This window comes from Eumetopias jubatus, unplaced genomic scaffold (assembly GCF_037043125.1).
Source record: "Eumetopias jubatus isolate StellerSeaLion01/CBP00866 unplaced genomic scaffold, mEumJub1_p1.0 scaffold_8, whole genome shotgun sequence".
Taxonomy (NCBI): domain Eukaryota; kingdom Metazoa; phylum Chordata; class Mammalia; order Carnivora; family Otariidae; genus Eumetopias; species Eumetopias jubatus.
This window is the reverse complement of record NW_028274814.1, coordinates 84,623,494-84,646,198: the sequence shown is the minus strand read 5'-3', so window position 1 is coordinate 84,646,198 and position 22,705 is coordinate 84,623,494. Positions and strand designations below refer to the sequence as shown.

At 49.4% G+C, this 22,705-nt stretch overlaps 2 protein-coding genes across 4 annotated transcripts; one reads left to right on the top strand and one right to left on the bottom strand.

Moving 5' to 3' along the window:
- The first annotated feature begins 49 nt into the window (after nucleotides 1–49).
- STAT2 (signal transducer and activator of transcription 2) lies at nucleotides 50–16,133 on the top strand. 3 transcript variants are annotated; one of them, XM_028110803.2, is made up of 24 exons: nucleotides 50–248; nucleotides 2,112–2,326; nucleotides 2,481–2,634; nucleotides 2,979–3,074; nucleotides 3,258–3,347; nucleotides 3,439–3,514; nucleotides 3,976–4,043; nucleotides 4,202–4,350; nucleotides 9,161–9,319; nucleotides 9,414–9,506; nucleotides 9,766–9,825; nucleotides 10,212–10,232; nucleotides 10,419–10,512; nucleotides 10,663–10,710; nucleotides 10,791–10,874; nucleotides 11,032–11,130; nucleotides 11,233–11,368; nucleotides 11,491–11,543; nucleotides 11,670–11,764; nucleotides 12,312–12,448; nucleotides 12,612–12,794; nucleotides 13,031–13,088; nucleotides 14,118–14,437; nucleotides 14,723–16,133. In XM_028110803.2, exons 2-24 carry the CDS (start codon nucleotides 2,196–2,198, stop codon nucleotides 14,863–14,865), a joined length of 2,547 nt encoding a protein of 848 aa, XP_027966604.1. In that variant the 5' UTR covers nucleotides 50–248; nucleotides 2,112–2,195; the 3' UTR covers nucleotides 14,866–16,133. The 3 variants fall into 3 exon arrangements, with proteins under 3 accessions (XP_027966604.1, XP_027966602.1, XP_027966603.1); XM_028110801.2 differs by having other exon boundaries at nucleotides 3,958–4,043; XM_028110802.2 differs by having other exon boundaries at nucleotides 237–326; nucleotides 3,958–4,043.
- Nucleotides 16,134–17,167: 1,034 nt separating this feature from the next.
- IL23A (interleukin 23 subunit alpha) lies at nucleotides 17,168–19,346 on the bottom strand. The gene is made up of 4 exons (XM_028110899.2): nucleotides 18,732–19,346; nucleotides 18,397–18,498; nucleotides 17,715–17,861; nucleotides 17,168–17,609 (listed from the first exon to the last, which is right to left on the bottom strand). Exons 1-4 carry the CDS (start codon nucleotides 18,900–18,902, stop codon nucleotides 17,397–17,399), a joined length of 633 nt encoding a protein of 210 aa, XP_027966700.1. The 5' UTR covers nucleotides 18,903–19,346; the 3' UTR covers nucleotides 17,168–17,396.
- Between the last annotated feature and the right edge of the window lie 3,359 nt (nucleotides 19,347–22,705).

Below are 22,705 nucleotides of genomic sequence, written 5' to 3'. Positions count from 1 at the left end.
GGGGGCAGTTGTGGCGGCACCAATGACTTGGGAAAGTTTGGCTGAATGGCAGCTAGCGTCGGGGTTGCCAGGCAGCGAATGGCGAGCTCCCGAGTTCAGCCGTCCGCTCCAGACGGAGAGCTACAAGGGGGCGGATCCGAGGGACTGGTTGAAGCCGAGGGCGGAGCGCGGGCGCGGGCGCTCGGGCTTTGCGGCCGGAAGCCTTGCCCTGAGCCGCTGGAGAGAGCGGGGATTGAGACCCCTACCAGGTACGGGCCCAGAGGGGGCACGCGGGGGTCTGAGTGCAGGCGTGAGTTCCTACCCGGAAAAGGCGGCAGGCCCCGGAGGTACGCCCGGTAGTGATAAAACTTCCTCCCCAGGTTGAAATAGCTGTCTGCTGCTGCATAACCGAATCTCCCCATCCAGCCCAGCTCTCCAACCCTAACAAACATCTTCCCAAACTCCCCGGCAGCCTCCGATACCGTTAGCCAATGCTTTTACCTTCCGGTCTTAGTCTTAATTTTAATCCTCACCAAAAAAACGATGTCTAAAGGTAGATAAGATTTCACTTCCTTCGTTGTTCTTGCCATCTTGCTCTTTTAATACTAGCCGAGATTCGTTCCTTGAGAAGTGGGGCCTCTCCATTTGTGGGTTGTTTGGGGTTTTTTTTTAAGATTTTATTTATTTATTTGACAGAGACACAGCGAGAGAGGGAACACAAGCAGGGGGAGTGGGAGAGGGAGAAGCAGGCTTCCGGCGGAGCAGGGAGCCTGATGCGGGGCTCGATTCTAGGACCCTGGGATCATGACCTGAGCCGAAGGCAGACGCTTAACGACTGAGCCACCCAGGCGCCCCTCCACTTGTTTTTTTAAAGCTGTACAGGTGCATAGTTTAAAAAGCCAAGCACTAGTAAGAGGATTAAAATGAAAAATAGGAGCTCCTGACCAGTCCTTTCCTCCCTGTGTTTCTACTTCAAAGCGGTAGAAAAGCATCTCATGATTATTCATACTGGTGGAAGAGAATCTCGCCCACCCCAGACATTTTTCTTTCATTTGTAATAAGATCATGTGACCTTTTTAAGACCACAAATGTATGTAAATAGTCTTTTCTGTTAGGTTCAGGCTGCAGCAAGAATAAGTTTTGATTTTTCTACAAAGACAGATGGCAGGGGGCAGGGAAAGAGAGAAAGAAAGATTCTTAGCCCAGCCTACTTAGTAACACAAAAACCAGTTTTGATGAAATTTCACAGTGAAAAAAACAAGCAAACATCTGTGCTTTCTTTGCCCAACCCTGCCGCAGTGGGGCGGGGTGGGGGGGGGAATAAAAGAAGAAATTTCCGGGTTTTTCACAAAGTTGATAATCTACATGAAGAATCAGAGGTTGATAGAGGTCTTAAAAGTATCACAGTCATGGGTGCCTGGGTGGCTCAGTTGGTTAAGCGACTGCCTTTGGCTCAGGTCATGATCCTGGAGTCCCAGGATCGAGGCCCGGAGTCTGCTTCTCCCTCTGACCCTCTCCCCGCCTCATTCTCTCTTTCTGAAATAAGTAAATAAAATCTTTAAAAAAAAAAAAGTATCACAGTCTTAGGGATTGAGTGACCCCTTGTGCGGTATTTAAATATCTGGAATGGAGTTCCTCCTTACTATATGGAAAGCAGATTATAAGGTATACCTATCTCTAAAGAGGTTTCGGTCCTTGATAAAGCTTTGGGGCCAGCAGGGATCATGCTGAAATAAATAGTTATGACCCATTTATGATCTTGAAATGCTCCAGCATAAGTGAATACAAATACAAGCAAATAAATCTAAAATAAATTCATTGAGGGTGATAGATGAAATAAAGATGGTGGAAATATTGTTTAGTGAAGCTGATGATGAGATGGGTACATGGATGATTCTTGTACTATTCACTCTACTTGGTGTGTGTTTGGAAATTATTAATACAAAAGGCCCACATACTGGAGCTCTTAACTAGTACTACCTGGAAGAATACGAACCAAACTGATAATACTGGTTACCTATGAAGAGAAGGGGAAGGGACCAAAATTGGGAGTGGGGTCAATGTAGCTGTAATTGTGTGTGTGTATGTGTGCATTTTTTTCTTACCTGTATAATTAAAAATTTGTATTGTAGTGATAGGCAGTCATGAAACTGTGGATGATTTAATCCAGCAAAATTTCCGGTTGGGAACCAGCATCCTTCAGACTCAGACCCCAAATGGCGCAGTGGGAGATGTTGCAGAATCTCAACAACCCGTTTCAGGACCAGTTGCACCAGCTGTACTCAAACTGCCTCCTGCCGATGGACATCCGACAGTACTTAGCTGTCTGGATTGAAGATCAGAACTGGTGAGTGCCTCAGGAAGTTGGGTGGAATGAGGAAAGTAGTTTCTTCTGAGCCCCCAGGATCCTGGAGATACCAAGGGCAGGAAGGGGTTAGAAGGCCTCGAAAGACAGCAGCAGCCCTGCAGAGATACTAATCCTTATTGTTCCCGGTCCCCAGGCAGGAGGCTGCGCTGGGCAATGATGATTCCAAGGCTACCGTGCTGTTCTTCCACTTCTTGGACCAACTGAACAACGAGTGTGGCCGCTGCAACCAGGACCCTGAGCGCTTGTTACTACAGCACAACTTGCGAAAATTCTCTCGGGACATTCAGGTACTTGGAGGAGCCAGGGACAGCCGAAAAGCTGAATAGAAAGGGGACTGAGTGTAGAGGAGTATGGTTTAGGGTATGGAACAGGACCTGGAGATGTGAAGGGGTGGGGGCAGATCTGGGGCAAGGGAGGATGAGGTCTGGACTTGGGAGATCACTGGCAGAGAGAAAGGCAAAGTCTAGCTGACCCTGTTGGGAAGAGGCTAGGTTTTAGGGTACCAGTGGTGAAGAGGGGAAGAGCTGGGGACCCTGAAGGGGGAAGTCCTGGGGTCACTGGTGGGGAAGGTGTGGAGGGCTAGATCATTGAAGACAGTTGAGTTCAGTCAATTTTTATCTTCCTACCGCAGGCCTTTCCCCAGGGCCCGACCCAATTGGCTGAGATGATCTTTAATCTCCTTCTGGAAGAAAAAAGAATTCTGATCCAGGCTCAGAGGGCTCAGTTGGTAAGAACAATTTGTAGTGATTTTTGAACGCTCCTGGAGTAGAGAGTGACCGTGGAAAGGATTCAGGAAGTTTGTCTCACAACAAGATCCCCTCCCCCCACCACATCCTGTGATATAATTGCAGGCCTGGATTTCAGGGATGAAAGGTCAGAATTGAAATGTACTCAGAGTCTCTTATTTCAGGAGCAAGGAGAGCCAGCCCTCGAAGCACCCGTAGAGAGCCAGCAGCATGAGATCGAATCCCGGATCCTGGAATTAAAGGCTATGATGGAGGTTAGTGGATGTGGCAAGAGTCGGGGTGGGTGAGACTCAGCCTGCTGCCTCCCACAGAAGCAGCCTCATCTGGGTCTTATCCCCTCTACAGAAGCTGGTGAAATCCATTTGCCAACTGAAAGACCAGCAGGATGTCTTCTGCTTCCGATATAAGATCCAGGCCCAAGGTAGGAAGGAAGCACACCGAGGGGTGGGGGAAGACAGGTGCCTGCTGGGAGGCCAAGGGTGGAAGAAAGGGGAAGTGAAAAGCCCCAGGAAGCAATAATCTTCTGCTGGCTAGTACACCACACTGGCTCCAGTCTCTCTGCCAGGCAAAATACAAGGGCCGGCGGATGTTGTGGAGGTTGGGCTGGAGGTGTGGCTGAGGGACAGTTGGGGGATGTTGGGGGAGATACATGGAAAACTGCTTAGCAGATCGAGTGGGCTTTTAGTTCCAGCATGACCATTCAGAATTCGCCCGAGGGCCCAGAGGTGCCTCTGCTTTGCTTGGTTCCCCTTCTTCTCCCTTCAGAATTCCCCCACCTGACTCTGACTGAGGTCCTGGTCAGGATGGAGAGGGGAAGGAGCCCTAGGTCTGAACCTCTGTCTCACTCCTGCTCCTACCATCCAGTGAACACACTCTCTTTAGACCCCCATCAGATGAGACAGCGGCAACTTCTGCAGGAGACTCTCAATGAACTGGACAAAAGGAGAAAGGTGGGAGGCAGACAGAGGAAGTGGGCAAGCAGGGAGTGGGGGCAAATGAGGGATGTGGGAGCCCTGGCCTCTTAGCCTTGGCTTCTTTGTCTCTTCCTCCCCAGTTGGGTGGTGGAGGGTGATGGTGAGAAGTGCTCACCACTTTATGTCTTTCGTAGGAGGTGCTGGATGCCACCAAAGCATTGCTAGGCCAATTAACAACCCTCGTTGAGCTACTGCTGCCCAAGTTGGAGGAATGGAAAGTCCAGCAGCAGAAAGCCTGCATTGGAGCCCCTGCAGATGGGGGGTTGGAACAGTTGGAGAAGTGGTGAGAGGCACCTCCCGCCTGCCCTTGTCCCAGCCACCCTGCTGTGCTTTGTAAATTGTAAATGGTGAATTGTAAGGAATGTCCTCATTCATGTAATGAATTGCCTATCTAGGCAAGAGCTACTGCTGTCCTTACTCTCTGCTCGCCAAAATGATCCCAGCTCCCTGGTGTGACCACAGTGACCATGCAGGGAACCCAGAGCCCAGTCTTTGCTTTGGTGAAAGGAATGGATTAATCCACAAGGTGGTTTCTCCTTCCTTTTTAATCACCCAGGAAATATATTTTTTACTTTTTTTTTTAAGATTAATTTATTTACTTTAGAGAGAGAGAGAGCGCGCGAATGCGAGCAGGGCAAGGGAGGGAAGGAGGGACTGAGGGAGAGGGAGAGAGAGAATCCTTAAGCAGATTCTCTACTGACTGTGGAGCCCAGTGTAGGGCTCGATCCCAGGACCCTGAGATCACAGTCTGAGCCGAGATCACAAGCCAGCCGCTTTACCAGCTGAGCTACCCAGGTACCCCTCTACTTTTTTTTTTTTTAACTGTAATGACTATAATGTCAAAAAAAAAGAATGACCATTACCTGTTATTATCTTACTACCCAGATGTAGCTACTGTAATACAAAAATTGAATCATATTTTTGTACTATTTTGAGAACTGTGGTTTTTGCTTTTTAACTTAGCAGTGTATTACAGTATTTACCCATGTTATTTTTTTTTTAAATAAGACAGGCTGATTTTTTTTTTAAGATTTTATTTATTTATTAAGTAAACTCTGTACCACCGTGGGGCTCGAACCTACCACCCTGAGATCAAGAGTCCCATGCTCTACCACCTGAGCTAGCCAGACACCCCTACCCATGTTTTTGGGTTTGTTTGTTTAAGTAGACTCCATGCCCAGCATGGAATCCAACGTGAGGCTTGAACTCATAACCCTGAGATCGAGACCTGAGCTGAGATCAAGAATCAGATGCTTAACGAACTGAGCCACCCAGGTGCCCCATACCCATGTTATTTTTAATGGTTGCCTTATAGTTCCCTGTATGGAGGTAACATAATTTAGTTAATGAACTCCTATTTTTGGACATTTAGGTTGTTTTTTAATTTCTTGCTATTTTTTTTAGTAAGCTCTTTTATATTAATTTTTTTGTGATGTGGAAAAAATAGTATGCCTTTCAATGTACTTAGAATACCTACTGTTTTAAATATTTTCTACTGAGAAAATTCATTATAATTTATTAAAAATGGGGGTGCCTGGCTGGCTCAGTTGGTAGAGCATGTGACTCTTAATCTTGGGGTTATGAGTTCAAGCCCCATATTGGGGGTAGAGTTTACTTTTTAAAAAAGTAAATAAATAATATTTTAAAAAGTAAACTATTGGGGCACCTGAGTGACTCAGTTGGTTAAGCGTCTGCCTTCGCTTGGGTCATGATCCCAGGGTCCTGGGATCGAGTCCCACATTGGGCTCCCTGCGCAGCCGGGAGCCTGCTTCTCCCTCTCCCTCTGCCACTCCCCCTGCTTGTGCTCTCTCCCCCGCCCCTCTGTCGAATAAATAAATAAAATCTTAAAAATAAATAAAAAGTAAACTATTAAGAATGAATCACAACAATGTTCATGTAAGTTGAAAACAGGTATATAGGGCTTAGTGTACAGAATTACTATTTTTTTTTTATTTTTTAAGATTTTATTTATTTATTTGACAGAGAGAGGGAGCACACAAACAGGGGGAACAGCAGAGGGAGAGGGAGAAGCAGGCTTCCCGCTGAGCAGGGAGGCCGATGTGGGGCTCGATCCCAGGACCCTGGGATCATGACCCGAGCCAAAGGCAGACGCTTAACCAACTGAGCCACCCAGGCATCCCTTTCTGATCAACCTTGTGCTGCTCCATAATCTCACATTTTTTTTCCCTTTTGAAGATCTCACCTTCCTGGTGTCTGGGTTTATGCAACTTCTTCTTGAAGTAAGCATCAGTGCTTACTGATGAGTAAGATGTTGGGAATTTTCACACTCCTGATAGCAATTTTGGTGGAGGTGGCAAGGACAGATTTCTGGTGTGTTCTTCATGGAGGAACTCGATTGAGGGCCAGAGGGCCAGTCACAAGTAGCAAGCCACTGCTCAAATGCTTTAGGAAAACCACCCCCTTGCCTCTGTGGAGCCCAGTGAGGATGATCACATGGGGCCAGGAGGGGCGCCTCCATGGCTCAGTCAGTTAAGTGTCTGCCTTCTGCTCAGATCATGATCTCGGGGTCCTGGGATCAACCCCTGAATGGGGTTCCCTGCTCAGCACGGAGTCTGCTTCTCCTTCTTCTTCTCCCTGTACCCTTCCCCCTGCTCATGTTCTCTTTCTCTCTTGCTCAAATAAATAAAATCTTAAAAAAAAATGTGCCAGGAGTGACACTGGCTTGCAGTTTTCTCACATGCTGATGGAAAGGGTTTTTTTGCCGTGGCTCAACAGCTTTCAAGCCACATCTTCAGTAGGATAATACCTAGACATTTTGTGAAGTTTAACCACTCAGGTTCCACCATTCTTGTCACCACCAACTGGTTTTGTGACAGTAGCAAGAAACTTCTCCTTTTTCAACTCTGGATTTAGCTGCTGAATGCTTCCTGTTGTACATGGCCTTTCTGGAATACATAGCCGATGGGAAATATCTGCCAATTCCTCCGACTAGGACAGGGTTTTGGCTGCAGTGGGGCTTTCCTTTCTTTGGCGTTTTAGCCTGGAGGTTACCCTTCTTATCTTGCCACCAGCATCAGCCTTCTTGGCTCCAGGTTTCTTCTCCTTAGCATCCGGCTTCTCATCTTTTTCACCCACCATCTTGCAAGATGGGAAAGGATTTTTTTTTAAGTTTATTTATTTATTTAAACAACCCCTACACCCAGTGTGGGGCTCAAACTCACAACCCTGAGATCAAGAGTTGTATGCTCCTCCACCTGAGCCATCTGGGTGCCCCGATTTCTTGCTATTTTAAACAGTGCTGCAGTAAATATCCTCTTAGCTACATCTTTATTTACATTCCTAATTATTTCTGTAATATAAATCCCCAGAAGTGGTATTCCTGGGTTAAAGGACATACCTGTTCTTTTTGGTGGTGTTATTGTTATCGTGTTGATCCTTTGTTTCATTGTTTGTTTTGTTTTTAAAGATTTTATGTATGTATTTATTTGAGAGAGAGAGTATGGGGTGGGGGGGAGGGGCAGAGGGAGAGAGCGAGAAGCAGACTCCCCACTGAGCGTAGAGCCCAACATGGGGCTCAATCCCAGGACCCTGAGATCATGACCTGAGTGAAAGTCAGTCATTTAAACCTCCAACTCTTGGTTTGGGGCAGGTCATGGTCTTAGGCTCATGAGATTGAACCCTGTATGGGGCTCCCCACTCAGTGTGGAGTCTGCTTGAGATTCTTTCCCCCTTCTTCTCCCTCCCCCTTTTCTCCTCCCCACCTCCACTCTCCCTCTGTCTCTCTAAAATAAATAAGTAGGGGCACCTGGGTGGCTCAGATGGTTAAGTGTCTGCCTTCGGCTCAGGTCATGATCCTGGGGTTGTGGGATCGAGCCCCACATCGGGCTCCTGGCTCAGCGAGGAGCCTGCTTCTCCTTCTCCCTCTGCCTCTCTCCCTGCTCAGGCTCTCTCCTCTCTCTCTCTCTGTATCTCTGTGTCTCAGATGAATAAATAAAAAAAAATCTTTTAAATAAATAAATAAATAAAATGAGTAAAACCTTTTTTAAAAAAAGAGCAGGGTGCCTGGGTGGCTCAGTCGTTAGGCGTCTGCCTTCAGCTCAGGTCATGATCCCAGCGTCCTGGGATCGAGTCCCGCATCGGGTTCCCTGCTCCTTGGGAGCCTGCTTCTCCCTCTGCCTCTGCCTCTCTCTCTCTGTCTCTCATGAATAAATAAATAAAATCTTTAAAAAAAAAAAAAGAGCAGGGCGCCTGGGTGGCTCAGTCGTTAGGCGTCTGCCTTCGGCTCAGGTCATGATCCCAGGGTCCTGGGATCGAGCCCCGCTCGGGCTCCCTGCTCAGCGGGAAGCCTGCTTCTCCCTCTCCCACTCCCCCTGCTTGTGTTCCCTCTCGCTGTGTCTCTCTCTCTGTCAAATAAATAAAATCTTAAAAAAAAAAGAGCTTTGATTTTTCTGATTATAAATATAACGTGTCCCAATTGGAAAAAATATTCAGACAATTTAAAAGAAAAGAAAGTAAAAACCACCCATCTGCATAACCTTATCATGCAGGGGTACTCATTGTTAGGGCTTTTAAATACATTTTTTTAGATTTTCCCTATGCATATACATAAATATACATCTATACATCTGTTTTAAAGATTTTATTTTTAAGTAATCTCTACACCCAGTGTGGGGCTTGAACTTATAGCTCCTTGTGTTCCCTCTCTCGCTGTCACTCTCTCTGTCAAATAAATTTTTAAAGATTTTATGTATTTATTTGACAGAGAGAGCACAAGCACGGGGAGCGGCAGACAGAGGGAGAAGCAGGCTCTCCACTGAGCAGGGAGCCCGATGTGGGACTCGATCCCAGGACCCTGGGATCATGACCAGAGCTGAAGGCAGATGCTCAACCAATTTAGCCACCCAGGTGTCCCAGAAATAAATCTTTCACCAGTTTTATATGTGAAAGTGGCCCTGATTTTTATTTCTTGGGTTATGAATCATGTTGCATAATCTCTCATATGCTTCCTGGGTTCTTTTTTCATCCCAATCAGTTTCTACCTCTCCACATAGTTAAAGGGGAGCTTCTGGAGCCTGTCTGGGGGCACCAGGAAACTCATCAGTTCTCTCTCTCTCTGGAATCCTATCACCCAGGTTCACAGCTGGAGCCAAGCTGTTGTTTCACCTGCGCCAGCTGTTGCAGGAGCTGAAGGGATTGAGTCGCCTGGTTAGCTATCAGGATGACCCTCTGACCAAAGGGGTGGACCTGCGGAAGGCCCAGGTCACGGAGTTGCTACAGCACCTGCTCCAAAGGTCCAGAGGCCAGGGTGGGACCTCCCGGGAGGGCAGAAGGAAAGAGCACGAGGAGCCATTCTTACAGAGACCGAGCTGTGTGTTCTCTCCACAGAGGCTTTGTGGTAGAAACCCAGCCCTGCATGCCCCAAACTCCCCATCGACCCCTCATCCTCAAGACTGGCAGCAAGTTCACTGTCCAAACAAGGTTGGCATTTCAGAACTCATTCCTGCTGCTTTTTTCCAGCCCCAGTACCACTGTTTGCTTTCTCGCTTTACAGATATTTCTGCTCTTGTCTTCTCTCTTTTCTCCTCCATCCACATTCTTCTTTGTCTTCGTCTCCTTTGTCTCCTCCCCCTCCCCCGCCTCCTCCTTCCTTTTCTTCTTCTTCTTCCTTTTCCTCTTCTTCATCTATCCAGGAGATTGAGGCTGACTGCTTTCCCCTATCCACCTCCCCTCCCCCTAGGCTGCTGGTGAGACTCCAGGAAGGCAATGAGTCACTGACTGCAGAAGTCTCCATTGACAGGTAAGTTGGGGCACGTGGGACCATGGGGCAGCCAGGACATGGGCTGCTGGGGCTGAGGAGACACGCATTCTTCACCATAAGGCCCTGGGGCTGTGTTCTTACCCCCTCGATTCCTACCTCAGAAATAAGAACTCCTCGCTTTTGTTGAGCACTCTAGGACATGCAGCTTGTCAAGTCCTCATTTGTCATAGGAACCCCATGAATTAGGTATTATCATTCAAATGAAGAAACAAGCCCAGAGAGATCGTGTCTCTTGTGCAAGGCCACATGGCTAGTGAGCGCAGATCTGGGTTTGAACCTGGGTCTGTCTGATCCTAAAGACTAAATTCCTAACTCCTACACTGTTTTGCGTCCCGGTGATTTTTTGTTTGTTTGTTTCTTTTCAGGACTCCTCCTCCATCACAAAGGTAGGTGTCTGACAAGGATTGCACAACCACATGGGGGCACAGACGAGGGGGAGGTTTATTTGGTTGGGGTACAGACGAAGGGAGAAGGGGAGGTCTGACATGAAGTGGAATTTTTGTTGTTTTTCTGCTGAGTTTGTAGAGTAACTCTGCTCCTGTTCTCCATATATCTTCTTCCTCCTGGAATAGCTTCCGGAAGTTCAACATTCTAACCTCAAACCAGAAAACTTTGACCCCTGAGAAGGGGCAGAGTCAGGGCTTAATTTGGGACTTCGGCTACCTGGTAAGAAGGACTAGTAGCTTAAGCTTCTGGTGCAATGGAACAGGCAAAGGGAAGTTTCCAGGCCTTGGGAAGTCTTGAGGCAAAATAGGGGATACCAGGCACCCTGGAGTCCCCGCTCGGGCATTTTACTCTCCTTCTCTCAACTCACAGACTCTGGTGGAGCAACGTTCAGGTGGTTCAGGAAAGGGCTGCAATAAGGTGAGGCCTGGACAGAGGATCGGGGGATGGGAGGAACTTGCCACAGGGCCCTCTGACTGTTGTGTCTTCGGCTGTCCTAGGGAATGCTGGGTGTGACAGAGGAACTGCACATCATCAGTATTACAGTCAAATACACCTACCAGGGTCTGAAGCAGGAGCTGAAAGTGAGTGAAAATGGAGGGCAGGGAGAGATGAAGCAGATTTGGCCGAGGGCATTAAGGAGGGGTTAAATAGAAGCCTCTCAGCGTGGGAAATTCTCCCCCTTGGCCCTGTCAGAGCTAGAGACATCACGTCCCCTTCTGACTCCTGTTTCCTCTTCAGACGGACACCCTCCCTGTGGTGATTATTTCTAACATGAACCAAGTCTCCATTGCCTGGGCCTCGGCTCTTTGGTTCAATCTGCTTAGCTCAAACCCCCAGGTAGGAGGTGGGGCCAACGGTGAGGGAAGGCCAGGAGGGGTGTGGAAGCTTGGTAGGAGGGCGCGCCTTCTGAGCCATTCTGCCCGCTTCCTACCCTTGCAGAATCAGCAGTTCTTCTCCAGCCCCCCCAAGGCTCCCTGGAGCTTGCTGGGCCCTGCTCTCAGCTGGCAGTTCTCCTCCTATGTGGGCCGAGGCCTTGACCCAGACCAGCTGAGCATGCTGAGGAACAAGCTGTTTGGTACAGACCTCCTTTTCTCTCAGCCTTTCCCTGGCTGTTGTTTGCCCAGCCCTCCGTCCTTTCTGTTCCAGGGACCCTAGCCTTGCTTCCTTCCATTATCTGAACTGTCTGTCTGCCCATAGGGCAGAACTCTACGACGGAGGGTGCATTGTTATCCTGGGCCGACTTCACTAAGGTAACTCCCTGCGTCCTGTGCGGCTAGATCTAGCCCCTCTGCAAACACTAGTCCTTCCCTGCCTTACTCCTTCTGCTCACTGCGGGCACCTCCACGTCTCTTCCTGCCTTCCTGTGCCTCCTACAGCGAGAGAGCCCTCCTGGCAAGCTACCATTCTGGACGTGGTTAGACAAAATTCTGGAGCTGGTACATGACCACCTGAAGGATCTCTGGAATGATGGGTAAGGCCTTGGTCAGCCTCCCTCTCCCCATCCCTCCCTTTCTGCCTTTCTGGGCTTGAGAGCGGACTCCGGGCGCCCTCATGCGGCACAAAGGGAGAGAGCAAACACTGGTGCAAGGTTGCAAGGTCACACCCCCTCCCATTTGCGAAAATAGTCCTAGGCAGCGCGCGTCTAGCATCTGTTGTGCCCCGGAGGCTGCTGGGTGCTCTTTATGAATTCTCTCATGTAATCCTTACAACCACGCTGAGCCGCAGAGAAGTTAGAGAATTCACCCAATGCGTATAGTCCTGTCTGAATACAAGCCTACCTCTTCCCACAACACTGCCTGCTCATTTGTACAGCACTTTACCTTTTACGAGGTGCTTTTCATCTACGTGACCTCGCGGAAGCCTCGCACCTCTTCCAACCCTGGAAGGTGGATACTGTCAGTAAGCTGAAGTGACTTGGCTGAGAGCGAGGGCCAGAAGCCAGCACCTCTCTCCCCGGACAAGGAGAGCGGGAGAGCAGGGAGGCAGGTTGGCCTCACGGCAGCTTTTCTGTGTTTCAGACGCATCATGGGCTTTGTGAGCCGGAGCCAGGAGCGCAAGCTCCTGAAGAAGACCATCTCCGGCACCTTTCTCCTGCGCTTCAGTGAAACATCGGAAGGAGGCATTACCTGCTCCTGGGTGGAACACCAGGATGACGGTCAGCTGCTCTGCCCCAGCGTGCCCACAGCCTGTCCTCTCTGCCCCTTGGCCAGCCCTGGCCTTCCCTGGCTCTGTCCTGAATCTCTCAGCAGGCTTGGGGCTGGACAGCCAGGGCGGGACGCCCCAGCCGCCCCTTCAGGCCCGCCTGTTCCCTTCTACAGACAGGGTGCTCATCTACTCTGTGCAGCCCTTCACCAAGGACGTGCTGCAGTCTCTCCCACTGACCAAAATCATTCGCCACTACCAGCTGCTCACTGAAGAGAACATCCCCGAGAACCCACTGCGCTTCCTCTACCCCCGGATCCCCCGGGATGAGGCTTTCGGGCGCTACTACCAGGAGAAAGGTGAGAATCATTGACATACGTCACTGGAAGGTGGCAGGGATACTCAGGCATCTACAGATCCAACACCTTTCTTCCAGACATGGAAAAACTGATAGCCAGAGACGTGAAAGGATTTGTGCCTGGGACGCTGCTAGTTAGCAGGGAGACATGATTATCAGGACCATTTGCACGAGGGGTCCTGGGGCTATGCGTCCAGCCCCCTGACCTCCCTGTCCTCCTGCGTGTGTGCCCCACAGTTAATCTCCAGGAACGGAGGAAATACCTGAAACATAAGCTCATCGTGGTCTCTAACAGGTGAGAGATGCATTTTTCACCCATCCTCCCTAACCCTTGCTGGCTGATTTAGTGACCCAAACCTGCTTAGTTCACCTTGCTGGCCTTCTCTCCTACTGACCCATACTCTCCAGCCTCTAGGTTTTTTTTTCTTGTTCTGCTAGCCTCTTTCCTCTCTAGTGTTCTGCTGCCATCCTTAGGTTGTTTCTACAGGGCTTTCCTGCTAATAATCGTCATAATCACTGCCGTTCATGGGCATCTACTTGAAGCATGGTACTAGATATTTTTTTAAGAACAGATTTTTTTTTTCATTTTATTGAATTCTTTTGAGAACCCATCCAAGTAGGTGATGACAGCCACATTTAATGAAAGTTTATTATATGGCAGGTATGGGGCTAAATGTTTGTGTTTAGTTTCTTATTTATCGAATCTCCGTAATAGTCCCGTGAGGCAGACTTGGGTATGACTCTGTGTAGCCGAAGAACCTGAGGTTTAGCGTGGTGACGTGGCATGCCTAAGGCACATGGCTAATAAAGGATCCTTCTTTTAACCATCCTACGGCCTCTCAAGTGTTATTAGGGGGCGGTGTTCCCATTTTATCGATGATAAATCCGAGGCTCAGAAAGCTGAAGATCACCCATCTAATAAATGATAGGATTCAAACTCTGGCAAGCCTGATTTCAAAGCCTGTGCTCTTAAGGCCTCTGCTCTGTTGCTCTGTTGCCTTTTGTTTTGTTTTGTTTTTTAAGATTTATTTATTTATTTTAGAGAGAGAGTGAGTGAGTGGGGGCAGGTGGGTAGAGGGAGAGGCAGAGAGAGAATCTCAAGCAGGCTCTGCTGCACTGAGCGTGGAACCTGACTCGGGGCTCGATCTCCCAACCCTGAGATCATGACCTGAGCCAAAATCGAGTCAGATGCTTAACAGACTGAGCCACCCAGGCGCCCCCGCTCCGTTGCCTTCTTAGCCTAGAGAGATAGTCTCTGCTTGCTCAGCCATTCCCCACTTCACCTAAACAGCCAAGCCTGGCCCCTTTGTATTGTGGTATCCAGACAGGTAGATGAGCTGCAGCAACTGCCGGACCTTAAGCTGGAGCCGGAAGCGGAGTCACTTGAGCTGGAGTCGGGCCTGGCGCCATTGCTAGATCTAGAGCCAGGCCTGGAGTTAGAGCCACTGCTGGAGGTGGGGCTGGACCTGGGGCCTGTGCTGGAGCCCCTGGTGGAGCCCGCACCAGATGTGGTACAAAGAGCGTCAGAGCCAAACGTGGCATCAGAGCTGAAGCTGGAGCCTATTCTAGACCCTGAATCACCAGCAGTGCCAGAGCAAGAACTGCCAGATGACCTGAGACACTTGAACACTGGGGAAATGGAAAGTAAGTGGTGAGCTGGGGTTGGGGAAGAGAGGACACATTCCCTTTCCCAACTGCCCTCCCTTACCCATTATAGAAAACGCTGAGCCCTAAGCTCCTCATTGGAGGGAGGCTCATTTCTTTGTGATTCCTTTTATTAGAAAATGTACATGCCTCCTCCTTCCCCGACCTGAGTGCCTCCTCAGGCCTTGTTCAGGCCTCTGCTGCCATCCTCCCTCATTTTCCCTGCTGGGCTGGGAACTCCTTACCTAAGATCAGGGCCTGATTTCTTTCTTTGGACTACCTTAGTCTTCAGAAACAGTATGAAGATTGAAGAAATCATGACAAATGGTGACCCACTGTTTGCTGGACAGAACACCGTGGACGAGGCTTATGTCTTCCACCCCAGCCATTTCTACATGGAAGGGCCCTTGATTCCTTCTGACTACTAGGAGCGACATTTCCTCTGTTCTCCCTGTATCTTTTGTCCTTCCTAGCCCCCACATCATGATGTTGCTCTCCAAGGATGGAAAACCCATTCTGAGCTGGTTAACTCTGGGTTTGGGAGTGGGAAGTAAAGGCAGACTATGGGTAAGGAATGGGCACCAATGGATCAGAATAGATGTTAGCCGTGGCTCTAACTGGGATCTTTGAGGCCAGCTGCTCTTTGGGGAGGTATAGGAGTTCTGAGGGTAGGCCAGCACAATTAGGCGGTACTTAGAGGGCTCAGGCACTTGGAGTGGCTTCTTTCTAGTATGGGAGGATGTCAACATTTGAATAGTTGGTAAAGCTAACGTGGTGGTGCCCACTAGCATTGGCCATCGGTAGGGAACAGAAACGTGATAGGATTCCATTTCTCTCTTCTGGTTCTTTCATGTCTAGGATAAAACCTTTTCCTTCCTTCTTCCCCTCACTCCTGATTAAAGTCCTAAATTCCTTTGTTTCCTGCAGAGACTGAGAGCTTTCTGCTTCAGCCCACCATGTGAGGCTCCCCTCAGAAGAAGGGAATAGGAGATAAACCTCCTCTGCTTACCAGTCTCCTCCCCTGCCCCGCCGAGCTGGCCACACCCATTCCTTCCCCTAAAATGATCCTGCCAATCTAATATGCCTGTGAAGCTTTGCACAATAATTTACTCTGTCTAGTCTCCACTTCCTCAATGCTTAGGAGACGAATCACTCTTGGAGGCCAGGGATGGTAGGGTGGCTGGGAATTTAGGGATTGCTTTTTATAGTATTAGAATTTGGTGTTTTTACAGACAAAGAGAAGCCCTGGGTCTTAGATATTCCTCTATTAAGATAACCATTCATTCTTTTGTACCATATATTGCTTATCTGAAAGAGTTTCTATTCCTTGGGTGTGGACCTGGTTCAAAAACCAGGTTCCCGGAACTTAGAGCCTTGAATGTTTATCATGGGGCTCCAGACAACCTCACACGTTACTCATCCCCAGGGAACACCAGGACAACTGCCATTGCGCTAAAAGGTGTTTCTAGGGGCGCCTGGGTGGCTCAGTCGTTAAGCGTGTGCCTTCGGCTCAGGTCATGGTCCTGGGGTCCTGGGATCGAGCCCCACATCAGGCTCCCTGCTCGGCAGGAAGCCTGATTCTCCCTCTCCCGCTCCCCTCTGCTTGTGTTCCCTCTCTCAGTGTGCCTCTGTCTGTCAAATAAACAAATAAAATCTTTAATAAATAAATAAGTAAATAAATAAAAAAAAATAAAAATGTGTTTCTAGTATAACTTGAGATGGCCTGAAAGTGAGGCCCTGTACGTACGGCTGTTTTCTGGCTGGTATGTTAGAAGAATAGTCCTGTTCAGAAGGAGGCCCTTCTGAGCAGAAGTGGCTAATAAACTTTGTACTGACCTAGAAGTGTTTCCTCCCTGAACTTCTTTACTTCTCTGCTCACAAAGGCTAATAATCTTTGGAGACACCAGCAGGCCACGTAGGATCGAGGTCAGCAAATCATGACCTGTCTTCCAGCCACCCCAGTAGGCACCCTCTTGTAATGTTTTTCTTCTCACCCTACTGTTTAGAACAGCTTTTCCTGTCCCTTTAGATTCTTCCGGGGGAGGGGGGGAGCGGCGCTGAGAACCACCTATGAGTTGAGGGGTATGGTGAGCGGTTCTATAACTAGCCCATTGTCACTTAGCTGGTTGGTGACAAAGCCAAGATACAAGCCTGGGTCAGTTTGACTCCAAAGCTCATGTGTTTCTAATGTGGCTATGGAGCAAAGGAAGGGGAGTGACCACAGTAGCCTTCCCCTTCTCTTTGTTTCACAGGTAGTTGGCCTCCCCTTGGGTAGTCAGACCCTCTGATGGGGCTCACAGGTGTCTATTCGGGGAGAATCCCATCTTAATTTGGGGGATTTACCACTCTCATCCTGGAATGCCCTTCCTGCTCAAAACAGCTCTGACTTCCGATCCTGCAGTGATTCGGACTCCTGTCTTTGGCCAAATACACTCTTGGCCAAGAGGCCGAGGAGGCACGGGGTCAGGCGGCAAAAGCAGTCACATTTAGGGGCCCAACTTCCTAATCTTAACCCTTGGTAATCCCATTCAGCTTGCTCAGCTATATGGGGATCCAGACCAAAAAGATCCCAGTTAGTCTATGGATACACAAGAAGGTCATGAGGATATAGCCCTCTCCACTGGAGCCCTGCAGCGTGGAAGGAGGCATGCTATAGTCCTTTGGCCCTGTTTTTCCTTTTCCCAGCCAAGCCTAGAAACAGACTCAGATATCCATATAAATAAGTCTTTATTGAAAAAAGTACATAATTCAGAATAAATATAATAAATAATCCTCCCCAAGCTGCTGCCCTGAGGATAAATAATCTCAAGTTTTCCCTTCCTATTTAATAAATACCCAACTTTGTCCTAGGTCAGCAGCATAAGTTAGTCAGTATTGGGAATTTTCAACATACGCAAGTCTCATTAGAATTAATGGACTAATTAACTTGTTGGCTCACAGGCGCTTGGGCTGGTTCATTTTAGCCCTGTTGAGCCAAGGAGATCTGGGTGCCATCCGTAGGCCGTTGGCCTGAGGGGCTCAGGGTTGCTGCTCCGTGGGCAAAGACCCGGGCAGCTACAGCCAGAAAGGCCTGAAGGCTGCGAAGGATCTTGAAGCGGAGAAGGAGACGCTGCCATGGCTGGCTGGGACTGGGGCTTGGAGTTTGCTCAGTCTCCCAGTGGGGCCCCTCAGGCTGAAAGGACACAGGACACGATCAGAGAGAACTCTAGATCCTTCACCCTCCAGTCCTCGTCTCTGCTACCTGCAAGCCCCCATTCTCCAGGCCCCTGGTTCATACCTGCAAGAGTTGCCTAAGGCCCAGGAGGGAGGCGTGAAGCTGGCCCGCAGGGCCATCGGGGAGTAGCGAAGGCTCCCCTGTGAAAATGTCTGAGCCCAGCAGCTTCTCATAAAAAACCAGGCCCCGGTGGATCCTTTGTAAGCAGAACTGGTGGGGGTGGGGGGAAAGAAAGCGGTGAAAGGAAACAGATCCCTTCCTCCTACTCCCTTCACCAAAGACCCACCCAGTTCTTTGCCATTCTTAGACACTGCTATGGGCTGAATGTTTGTGTCCCCACAAAATTCAGATGTTGAATTCTAACCCCCCAATATAATGGTATTAGGAGGAAGGGCTTTCACGAGGCGATGAAGTCATGAGGGTGGGGCCCTCTTGAACGCAGTTAGTACTCTTCTAAAAGAGACCCACGGAACTCCCAAGGCCCTTCTGTTGTATGAAGATACAACGAGAAGTCTGGAGTCTGGAAGAAGGCCCTCACCTGACCGTGCTAGCGCCCTGGTCTCTGACTTCCAGCCTCCAGAGCTGTGAGAACTAAATTATTTTTGATGTTTGTAAGCCACCTGGTCTGTGGTATTTGGTATAGCAGGCTGAACGGACAAGGACAGATAGAAGTTCTCCCAGTTCACCACGACACCCCACGATGTCTTAGTCCCCTCTTCCTGGAGGTCCAGCCTCATCTTACTACCTGACTGTTGTCTCTGAGTCCTTGGGGATCACAGCCATCCCCACACTGGATGCGGGGGACCTCATTTGTGGTCTCGCCATCTCCCTCTTCTCTTGGGAGGTCCTGGAATGGAGGAGGGGGTGGGAAGAGTGAAGAGATGAGAGAAGTGCTTTCAGACTCCACTAGGACCCTCAGGCCCACGACTCTCCCAGGAACCGCATTCCCCCATGTCCTCTCTTACTCTGTGATGTGATGACCTTCGACCCTCCAGCTTCCATCCAAAGCCACAGAGTCTTCCACTGCAGCCTCGGAGAGCTTGGATAGGCTCCTGTTTGGTGCCAGAGCCTGTTACTTACCACATGTCCCATCGGAGGATGTGCACTCCAGGCCAGCGTGCAGAGCTTCTGTGAGAGCTGTTGGCCCCGAGCCCAGGCAGGGCGACGGTCCTCAGGCACAGCCCGGGCCTGAGCCAGCCGGGGCAGCTGCAGCAGCAGAAGCAGAAGCATCACAGCCCTGCTCCCCAGCATCTCGTTGCCTGCTTCGCAAATCTGGCTGGCTCTGTGCCTCGCACCGGTCCTTGTGGAATCTCTACCCACTTCCCTTTCTTCTGAGCCTGATGCTCTCCGTTCTGTGTGTCTCTGATTTGGTTCCTTCTGTTGTTCACTGAGTTTCTGAGCTGCTTCCTGCTATTTTTCTCCCCTTGTCTCTGAGTCTCTTTTTAAGGTCCCTGCATTGTAAGGCCCGCCCTTTATACCAGCAGGTGACTCACAGCAGGTGGGATTCCCCTCCCTGCATCATCCCCCTCCGTGGGGAGCCCAGGTAGGCAGCCTCAGCTCCAAGGGAAATGAGATGTGTGGTTGCTGTGGCTGGAGGCCTGGGATGGGGCATATGTGTAATGCTCTTCATGAATCGCAATGGCTGTGGAGGGGGTGGGGGGTAGGAGGAATGAATATTTAAATGAATCTAGTCTCAAGTTGCTTCCTGTTTAACCTTTCCCTCATCTTTTTGCTTCTCAAAGCTAGATCTTTCCCCCCAGCATCTAATTTCCTTACCTCCTGCCTGAGGAAAAAACAAAAACGGAAGCATTCATTTATTTCCCAATAGAATAGCGGGCCCAGTTTGGAATGAAGTTTGGTTCCCACCTGGTGCCCTCTATCTAAGAAGCAGGGGGCTTCTCTCTCTCCCTTGGGAACAGTAATTTTCACTGGAAAAGAGGGACCTCGACAGCACTTTGTGAACTGAGAAGCTATATAAAACCATATAAGGTATTACTGCTCCCCCTTCAGGCCTCACTGTGGAGGCTAGGAGGGCTCTTGGAGGGAGAGTTGTAGCTAAGAACCATGTGATTCCTCAGCCTCAGTGGCCGAAAGTTTCATAGGATCTGTGGGGTTCAGGTGATGGTTCTTTTGGGATATCAGTATAAGCGAGGGCTAGGAGTCAAATTTAGATATAGAATATATATCCCAGCACCCAGCCCCCATCCCACAGCTAGGAAGTCCAGGAGTTCTGGGGAGTTGAAGGTGTGCCGTGTCAATGACCCTAGCCAGTCCTTCAGCCTGTTGCATCCATGGGTAAAATCCGCTGACACTGATTTCATCACCCTCCCTGATGCAACATCCAGTGAAACAGCTGAGAATGTGAGGTTGGGCGTGGGAGTGGGGGGTGGTCCAAATATGGGACTGCCCCAACCCCAGTGGAGGGTCCCCAGAACAATTTGGACGTCAGAATGAGGACATGGCTGACCACACAGATGGTCCTGAAAGCCTCCCCAAGAGGTTGACCCTTCTCTGAGAAAGTTACCCTTGACAGAAGTCTCCCTCCCCTTAGAACTATTCAAAACCGCCCAATGAAATTTTGATTCAAATATTAGGACTCTGTTGTAAATCTATCCTTTGGATAGAACATTCCCAGCATCAGGACAGGTTATCTCAGTTTGAGTGGGAAATGGTTTGCCTCTCTCTACATATGGTAGACACAAATGGAATAAGGAAATGGGGGTGGGAGGGAGGAGGGGAAGCTCACCTCACTGTGTTTAATGTCTCCTGTGTTATTCCCACCTCTGGCCCCATTCTGGGAGGCCTAAAGGATAGGAGATGAAAGGTAAAAGAAGGAGGAAGTAGACTCCTGGGGGATGGGGTGACAGAGACAAGGGGGAGTTGGAGGCACGGGGCTCTGCTGCTTTGTTTCACTTCCTGGTGCTTTGAGAGTTGGGTAGGAAGCAAGGTTGGTGGGGTGATTGTGGGACTGTTCTGTGGCAGGAACTACTTCCAGGACTAGATCTGACCCGGAGCTCCAGTGACCCCTTGACGTCAGCAGGGACTCAACCGTTATGCAAATCACATTCACAAGACACTCCTAGGCAGGCCTTTCCAGTTGGATGCCCAGGCTCCAAATCCAGTTGAAGTTCCCCTAGGGAGTTAATAATGATGGCTAATATATAGGCAGCTCTCACTTTATGCCAAGTACTTGGTCTAAGCACTTTTTATGCATTAACCCATTTAACTCTCACAGCACCCAGTGAGGTAGGTACTATTATTATCCCTATATTACAGATGAAGAAACAGAGATAAGTAATTGACCGACGATCACGGAGCTGACTAGCCAGAATCCCAGGGCAGACAATCTCCTTTCAGATCCTGCATTCTCAATCATTCTATTACACTGGACACTGTGAGGAGACACAAAGTGTCTTTATAAAGTAGCTCAGTTAGTCCAGGTATCTCTGAGTATCGGGGGCCCTGCAATTCTCATAGGTCTGTGAAGTCTTTCTCAAACTGAGACCTCAATATGGAAATTTCTCAAAGTGTACAAACTGTCTAGGTCTCTCAGCACTCATCTTTTCCCAAGATTTTAAATCTAGGGACCTGTGAAGTCAGATCAGTTTGAGAGACCCTCTGAATTAAGGTGTTTTTCTCTCCATCTTTGACTTCTGACTGATTCTAGGACCCCTGTGAATCCTGGAAGTCTATGGAGTCCTTTTCTTTTTTAAAAGATTTTTATTTAGGGGGACCTAGGTGGCTCAGTCCTTTGGGAGTCTGCCTTCGGCTCAGGTCATGATCCCTGGGTCCCGGGATCCAGCCCCACGGTTCCCCGCTCAGCTGGGAGCCTGCTTCCCCCTCTGTCTCTGCCTCTCCCTCTCTGCCCTGCTTGTGCTCTCTCTCTCTCTCTCAAATAAATGAAATCTTAAAAAAAATTTTTTTTTTTATTTGAGGGAGTGAGTGAGAGGGAGCATGAGTGGGGGATGGGCAGAGGGAGAGGGAGAAGCAGGCTCCCCGCTGAGTAGGGAGCCCGATGTGGGGCAATTATGACCTGAACCAAAGGCAGATGCTTTACTGACTGAGCCACCCAGGCACCCCTGGAGTCCTTTTATTACAGTATATTTAGCAGCCTTTATTGAGAGAGAAATGCTTTAACTCTATCCTCGGTGAGAAGTTCCTTCCATCAAGAGGCCCTCTGTGTGGCCTTTAGAAATTGAGCTAAAGTGCCGTGGAGACATCTCACAACCTGGTCCCATTCCACAGCAGTTCAAGCTCAGAATCAGACCCCAAGAATCCCTAAAACTAACTGTTGATGCTAAATCTGTAAGAGTTTGGGGTAAGCAAATGTCCCAATTTGCCGTGCTCATCCCCCTCTGAGGGAGAACGTCCTGCTTCAACAGCTTGGGGAATTTGATAGCTGAGGGGTCTTGCTCCCCGGGATTATCATGGGGCAGGTGGGGAGGGGATCATCACAGATGGGAGTTTCAGATGGATACCTACAGAATCGTAGAAGACGCGGCTAGTTGGGCCGTGTTAAGAACCTGGCTCCCGCTTCCTTTTTTCTCTCCCATGCCTGGAAATGATAGGAAATGCCGGCGAGTTTCGGGGGCAACAGGGTGAGAAGTGGCGGAGTAGCTCACAAAAGCCCAGCGGACAGAGGGGGTGGACTGGACCAGCCTCACAAAAGCCCAGCGGACAGAGGGGGTGGACTGGACCAGGCTGGGAATACCCAGCAGTCGATTCCTAGTACTTTACCTTGGGCGTCCCTTATTCTAGAGTTTCTAAAGTTATAGGGAGTATGGAAGTTCGAGTTTCTCGAGTTTCTCGAGTCTCAGCGAGTTCTCATAGTTTTGTTCAAAGAAAGCTTAAAAGAGAAGGGGTTACGTTTCACACCAAATACGGCCGGCCAGAGTCTGACGCCGTTTGTCCCGACCGGCGGCCCGTAACTTTGTTTTTGCCCAGCCCTTACGTCACGCGTCTTCTCGCGGAGCCGTCTGTACCTGGCTCCTTCTGATTGGCTTAGGTGAGCCCCACACCCTTCCTGATTGGAAGCTCCGACTGGGAGGGCGACG